This window comes from Quercus suber, unplaced genomic scaffold (assembly GCF_002906115.3).
Source record: "Quercus suber isolate HL8 unplaced genomic scaffold, Cork oak 2.0 scaffold_7, whole genome shotgun sequence".
In the NCBI taxonomy this organism is placed as follows: domain Eukaryota; kingdom Viridiplantae; phylum Streptophyta; class Magnoliopsida; order Fagales; family Fagaceae; genus Quercus; species Quercus suber.
In genome coordinates, this window is record NW_027069473.1 from 2,202,100 (window position 1) to 2,209,557 (window position 7,458).

General features: G+C 34.4%; 1 protein-coding gene across 1 annotated transcript; it reads left to right on the plus strand.

Moving 5' to 3' along the window:
* The first annotated feature begins 276 nt into the window (after positions 1 to 276).
* LOC111992594 (receptor-like protein 7) lies at positions 277 to 3,713 on the plus strand. Its single transcript, XM_024024468.2, has one exon. The coding sequence runs from the start codon at positions 580 to 582 to the stop codon at positions 3,472 to 3,474; it is 2,895 nt and encodes a 964-aa protein (XP_023880236.1). The 5' UTR covers positions 277 to 579; the 3' UTR covers positions 3,475 to 3,713.
* The last annotated feature ends 3,745 nt before the right edge of the window (positions 3,714 to 7,458 follow it).

The following is a 7,458-nucleotide window of genomic DNA, read 5'->3' on the forward strand; positions in this document are numbered from 1 at the left end:
GCTTTAATAATAATTTAGGTGGCCCATTTACTCCAGTATTGTCGGCCAAGCCCACATTTTGCCAGCTCTCGGCTCTCAGCTATCGTTACATTCACACCAAACAACTTATGAAAGAAAAATACAATTCCTATTTCTTCATTACATAGATAGATGCCAGATTTTCTCCTCAACAGTCTCTGTCTTTGTTTCTATCGTACTAAGACAAATTCCACAGAAGATTGCTGTCATTGAGAATGATGGAGTCTACTGTCTACAGTACACTCACGCGGAAGTCTACCCGACCAAGACTTTCATCATAGAATAATGGAGTCTACTGTCTACAGTACACTCACGCGGTAAAGTGACTGTGGTCTACCCGACCAAGACTTTCATCATTGAGAATGACACGTTTATCGTTTAACATGGATGGCAATTTCTTTTCTTATGGAAAATGTTAAGGAGGACTGAATGGAGCAATTGGATAAGAAATGAATAGTGTGTGAGGGCGACGTAGAGATTGCTTTAGAAAATCCCTATTCTCTTTTCTATTTATTTGCTTCTCCAGCTTTACAGCAATACAGACTCCAATAGAACATTATAATGAGTTTATCACTTTCTTTCGTGATGTTCACGCAGTTTCTCTTTCTATCGTCTCTGCTTTCTCTTGTTTCTGCTGGCTCTTTTTCTTCGGTGCAGCCACTATGTCATGATGATGAGAGCTTTTCCTTGTTGCAATTCAAAGAAAGCCTTATCATCAATCAATCCACTTCCGCATATTCAAAGATTTCGTCGTGGATGGCACAAAGTAGTGATTGCTGCACGTGGGATGGTATTCAATGTGATGAAAACACGGGTCATGTGATCAGCCTTGACCTCAGTAACAGTTCTCTTTATGGTTCTATCAACTCCAGTAGCAGCCTCTTCCAGCTTGTTCACCTTCAAAAGCTTAATCTCTCCATCAACAACTTCAATCACTTTGAAATCCCTGTTGGAGTAAGGCGGCTTTCAAAGCTTACTCACCTTGACCTCTCTTATTCTAGATTTTCAGGTAAGATCCCATCAGAAATTTTACAACTCTCTAAGTTGGTTTCCCTAAACCTCGCTCTGAATCCATTGAAGCTCCATAAGCCTGGTCTCAAAAGTATAGCTGAGAAGTTAACAAACTTAGAAGAACTAATTCTGAGTGAGGTGGACATATCGTCCACTGTACCCAGTATCTTGGCAAACTTATCTTCTTTAACAACTATTTCTCTTAGAGATTGTGGTTTGCATGGTGAGTTTCCAACCGGAATTTTTCAGCTACCAAATCTCAAGTCTCTCAATGTGCACTTCAATCCAGAACTCACTGGTCGTGTACCAGAATTTAATAGAAGTAGCCCCCTTGAAGTTTTGAGACTTGCGGGCGCAAGTTTCTCTGGAAAGCTACCAGATTCAATGGGTAACCTCCAGTCCTTATATGAATTGGACGTTAGAAGTTGCAATTTCTCTGGACCAATACCATCGTCATTTGCTAACCTGACGAAGATCACGTATCTAGATCTTTCAGAAAACATTTTCAGCCGTGGGACTCTCTCTTGGGTTGGTAAGCAAACCAAACTCACCATGTTACTTCTAGCAAATATTAGTTTATATGGTGATATCCCATTTTCTATGGGAAACCTGACTAAACTTACATCATTAGTACTTGGTCGGAATGAATTAATTGGTCCTATCCCATCGTGGCTAGCAAACCTCACCCAACTAAATACTCTATGGCTTCCATACAATAAATTGTGTGGTCCAATTCCAACATCTATTTCCAGCCTTTTGAATCTTCAAATTTTAGAGTTGTATTTAAATAACTTGAGTGGCAAAATAGAATTTGACTTGTTTCGAAAGCTCAATAACCTCTCCAACCTCGATTTATCTTTTAACAATCTTTCATTGGTTATTGATCCTAGTACCGATTCTACCTTTCAAAAATTTAAGGTATTAGGACTGGGTTCTTGTAACTTAAGTGACTTCCCAGAGTTCCTTCGAAACCAAGATCAGTTGGAAGTTTTGGAACTTTCTCAAAACAACATTCATGGCCAAATACCAAAATGGGTCTCTAACTTGAGTACAGACACTCTCGTGTTTTTAAGCATGTCAGGAAACTCACTCACAGGTTTTGATCAAACCCCAAATGCTTTCCCTTGGCGTAGTCTACAGATTTTGAACCTTCTAAACAACAAGCTTCAAGGGGCACTGCCAATTCCACCTCCATCCATCTTAGCCTATTCTGTCTCTAACAATATGTTGACAGGAGACATCTCTCAAATGATTTGTGAACTAAGTTCTCTTTCTTATCTTGATGTTTCATACAACAACTTGAGTGGCTTCCTTCCCCATTGTTTAGGAGACTTGAGAAACCTTTCCGTTCTTAATCTCCAATACAACAACTTTCATGGTAGCATTCCTCAAATATTCACGGAAGGATGCAAATTGGGGATGATCCAATTGAGTCAAAATCGTTTTGAAGGGTCTTTACCGAGGTCATTGGCTAATTGTACAATGCTGGAATTTCTTGATATTGGAAACAATCATATAATTGATTTTTTCCCCTCTTGGTTGGGCATTCTTTCAGAGCTAAGGGTTCTCATTTTGCAATCAAATGGAATCCACGGTTTTATTGGAAAACCTGATACAATTCAAAAATTCCCAAAATTACAAGTAATTGATGTCTCGAACAATAATATTAGTGGTAAGTTGCCATCTGAATATTTCGAAATTTGGAAAGCCATGCAAAGGTTTGATGCAAGTCACTTAACGTATATGCAAGCAAATGGTCAGGCAAAAAAATATGTCAGCAATGGTTGGTCAATGACGTCGTATGCCTACTCAATGGCATTGACAAACAAAGGTATAAAGACAAAATATTTGAAAATCCAAGATTTCTTCGTGGCCATTGATCTATCAGGCAACAAGTTTGAAGGAGAAATTTCAAAAAATTTGGGGAATTTAAAAGCGCTTTACATGCTTAACCTTTCCAACAATATTCTTACTGGTTTTATTCCCTCATCCTTGGCAACCTTAACAAACCTAGAATCACTAGACCTTTCTCAAAATATGCTAGTTGGAGAGATTCCTCCACAACTAGCAGAGCTCACCTTCCTTGCTTTCTTGAATGTGTCTCATAATAATCTTACTGGATCTATACCACAAGGGAAACAATTTCTCACATTTCAAAACAGTTCATTTGATGGAAATGTTGAATTGTGTGGAAGTCCATTGTCCAAAAGATGTGCCAATTCGGAGGACCCACCAACACCACCTTCAAATTTTGAAGCAAACCAAGGCTCAAAGTTTTCATTTGAGTTTGGCTGGAAGGTAGTTGCGATGGGATATGGATTTGGATTTATAGTTGGTACTTTTGTTGGACAAATTATAATCACAAGGAAGAGTGGTTGGTTTATAAAGTCTTTTGCAATTGACCATCCGACAGGAAGGGTGAAGCGGAGGAGACATCAAAAATAAATTTAGTTGGGTAAGAATTTTCCCTTATAAATAAAAACTCATGCATATGTTACTTCCATAACAAGTGTTCCCATTTTATTTCAGGAGTTTGGGAGAAGTCTTTGATAATTTATCATACTAGATGACGTTTATTGTCTTTTTTTTTTTTTTTTTTTTTTTTTTTTTTTTTTTTTTTTTTTTTTTTTTTTTTTTTTTTTTTTTTTTTTTTTTTTTTTTTTTTTTTTTTTTTTTTTTGTGTGGAGAATCTACGTTTATTGTCTACTCAATGTAATACATTTTTGTGGTGCTTTTCTTACTGCGCCTTTTCCTTGTGGTGATCTTGGTTTTGTCATAAATGATAAAATGGTGTTGTATAACGTATTCTAAATTTAAAAATTTGAGGAAAAATATACAGTCTTTCTAAATCTTTAAATATATAAGTTTCATGTATAACAGTTTTAGGCCTGTTGATGAAGAACTAAGCCTATTAATTCCAATCTAAGTGTCTGTTTGGAAATAGCTTATTTAGATGAAATTGAAAACTTTTTGTTACGACCTTAACACTTTTACTTTAGATCAACCACCTCTTTCTATTGCGTGACTTCAAAGCCTTGTTAAAAATCTTGAATTTGATTATGCATTGGATATTTAGCTTCATTACATCACATATTTTACATATTTGGGAGTTGGAGTTTGATTTTTTTTTTCTTTTTTTTTAATTGTAATTTTGTTGAGTTTTATTAATTTTTAGGATACGTTTTTTGATGTTTTGTGTTGTAGGGTGAAAAAAATTGGGTTTGAGAAAGTTTGTTCAAAACTTAATAAATAATTTCAAAATTCTATATACTTTTTAATGATATACAAATTGTTATAAATAATTGGGCAAATAAAACCTTTATCCACCTGAGGTTTGACTGAAATTTAATTTACCTACTTCTCGTTTGAAATCCCATTATGCAAGTGTTTCGCTAGATTGTTTTTTTTATCTTATTCGATCTTATATTTTTATTTTTATTTTTTTTGTATTTTAAAGGAAAAATACATAAAAGTGGAGCAAAATTACATATTTAACCCTATTTTTAATAGAGGTGGGTTATAGAAATCTCAGGTAGGTACTGTGTCAAATTTCAAACGACAAGTAGGAAACTTAAATTTCGGTCAAACCATATGTAGGTAAGTTGTAATTCGCCTTTAATAAATTTTATTAAAAAATGAATATTTTCACAAACTTACCTTTTGAATTTTGAGAAAAATTGTACTATTTTTATTTTGGTACGTCAAAAAAATTTACAAACTAACACCAAAGAATTGTTGCAAGAGAAATCTCATCCAAGACAATAGTCATTTGATTAAACCGTTCCAAAGCATCTTCCTCTAACTTAAAATATACAAGTCCACTAATTAAATAAGTCTACGAAATTGCATTGTGTTCTGTGAAGCTATCAACAAGACTACTTTCAACTAGAACATCAAGAGTAGTTCCATTTGAACAATCCGATCATGCAAATTAATATCCCCAATTCCCCGTATATTCAAGATCATATATATACAAAACTATATTGTGTTCGATGGCATAGGTCATGGAATTCAATCTAACACCTTGACTCCACTTCTCAACAAAAGTACTAAGGCTCTGAACCCAAAAGTCATGTTGAAAGAAGATTGATAACATTGTGTTCCAAGACTCAGAGTCACATTGAGACATCTAGTTGAACATTTCAAAAGCCGAACCATCCAATACAATTTGGAGTATCCATAGATTATACTGTTCCAATCAAAATGAATTTGGATTTGGGATCCTCAAATACACTATCCTAACATAACTCACTTTTCCCGACTTATATTGTAATTGTAACTAGAAAATAAAGTTATGTAATCTTCTTTATCTTAAATTGAATCTAGATCAAAACCTTGTAAAAAACTTTTCAACAAATAAGTGGGTCTACATAGAGTATCACAAGTAATTTTAGAAATAATCGTCACTTTCTAATGAAACTTATTTCTATACTGTTAAAGGTAACTGAGTATTGAAATTAAATTATTCTTTAGATGGTGACATGAACTAATATTTTGTAACATATAAATTCTAATTAATTGAGATGGGTAGTCTAGACTCTAAAGAACCAAATTTTCAAGGAGGAAACTTATGGATTTTGAGTCTGTGAGTAGAACTCATACAATTAACCTAAAGGCCATTATTATTAACTCACGAGCCATCCAAGCCCACAGGCCACAAGTACAGCCCACACACTTGAAATAACCATCCAAAATTAATTCAAGATGGGTCCATAACAAGCCCCATGACATCAGCTTCAAAGCCCATCCACACGGACAATAAAGTCCTAAAGCCATTCCATGGAATCAACCAATTGAAGCCCACAAGATTAACAACAGCCTATGAAACCCACAGCTATAACAGCCAGATAAGGGGAATAGAAGAGCAATGGGTTGAAGGGCAAAATGGTTGTTTCGTGTCAATTTGGGCCCACCCAAAATTTGACAAATGAGCTTGGAGCACTTGTAAGACCATTGGGTCTATAGTTTGATGCCATGTGTAAGTAAAAGAACTCATTAAAGCAAGGGTAAAATATCATTTTCGTCTTTAAACTATCACAAAAATTCGTTTTTCGTCCCTAAACTTTCAAAAGTTCTATTTTCGTCCCTAAACTTTTCCAGACGTATTGATTTTCGTCCCTCCGTCTGACGGAGTGTTGACGTGGCTTGACAAAGTACTGATGTGAAAAGGACGAAAATCAATACATTTGGAAAAGTTTATGGACAAAAATAGAATTTTTGAAAGTTTAGGAACGAAAAACGAACTTTTGTGATAATTTAGGGACGAAAATAGAACTTTTGAAAGTTTAAGGACGAAAAACGAACTTTTGTGATAGTTTAGGGATAAAAATGATATTTTACCCTTAAAGCAATAATGCATCTATTGTGTTAAAGATTTGTCTGCGTTTAGGTGTAACTTAGTTTTTTTAAGAAATTTTTTTTATTAAAAGTGTACTAAAATATACTTGTACTTTGAAAAAAAAAGTGAGGTTTTAAAATTTTTTTATATAAAATATAAAATATAAAATATAAAAAACTAGCTTATAATCTAATCCCAAACACAAAAAGTTTCAGCCAATTTCATCTTTACCTCCATAAAAACAAGGGCCAATTATCATTAATGCAAAGCTGCTGCAACCCTTGATTTCATCAAGTTCAAATTGGGGTCTTCCTCTTAAGAAAGCAATTTTTAGGGTGATTAGTTAGCCATGTTGTTGTCCCTAAAAACAAGACATAAGCAATGCCTCCTTTTACGAAGGAACACTACTCTCTTGAGAAATTGTCTCAAATTCCTATTGTGACTTGGAAAGTTAATTATATTTTCTTATTGAAGAATGAAAAATTAAATTTGGTTATTTTCTTGAATTTCCTTGGTGTGGAAGGAAATATTATTCCTTGAAATTTAAGGAAAGTCTATTTCTTATCAAAGAAGTAATACATTCATTGTGTATCAAGGAATTTGATTTGAAATCTTATAAATAGACTGTTGCAAAGAATTTGATGGTTTTGGCCTAATGGTCCTCCCATATGAAAAGAGGAGAAAAATAATAGAATTGGGCATGAAACCAAAAGAGAAAAATGAGATTTTTACGTAGGAGGTACCCCAGGAAGAGAGACAACAAGGTTTGAGTTTTCTCAACAAAGCTTTTGTAAAGCACACTAATCAAGGAAAAATTGTGAGGCTTTGATTCATGTTGTGAAGTGAAGAATAGAAAAAAGGTGTTGCTGCAATGTGAGTATTGTGAGGAGCAAAATACTGTGTGAAAAGAAGAAGAAACCACAGTGACCAATTACTTCGTTCTGTATCAATTGATTGTTCTGCAATAGCAAGCTCTGGGAACCAAATAGATTTCCAGCAGCTTAAACGTTTTTCTTTTCTTCTTTTGTGGGAGCTTGAACGTTTGGTATTGCTTTGCTCCTTTAAAAAACAGTAAGTTTCAAAGCTAGGAA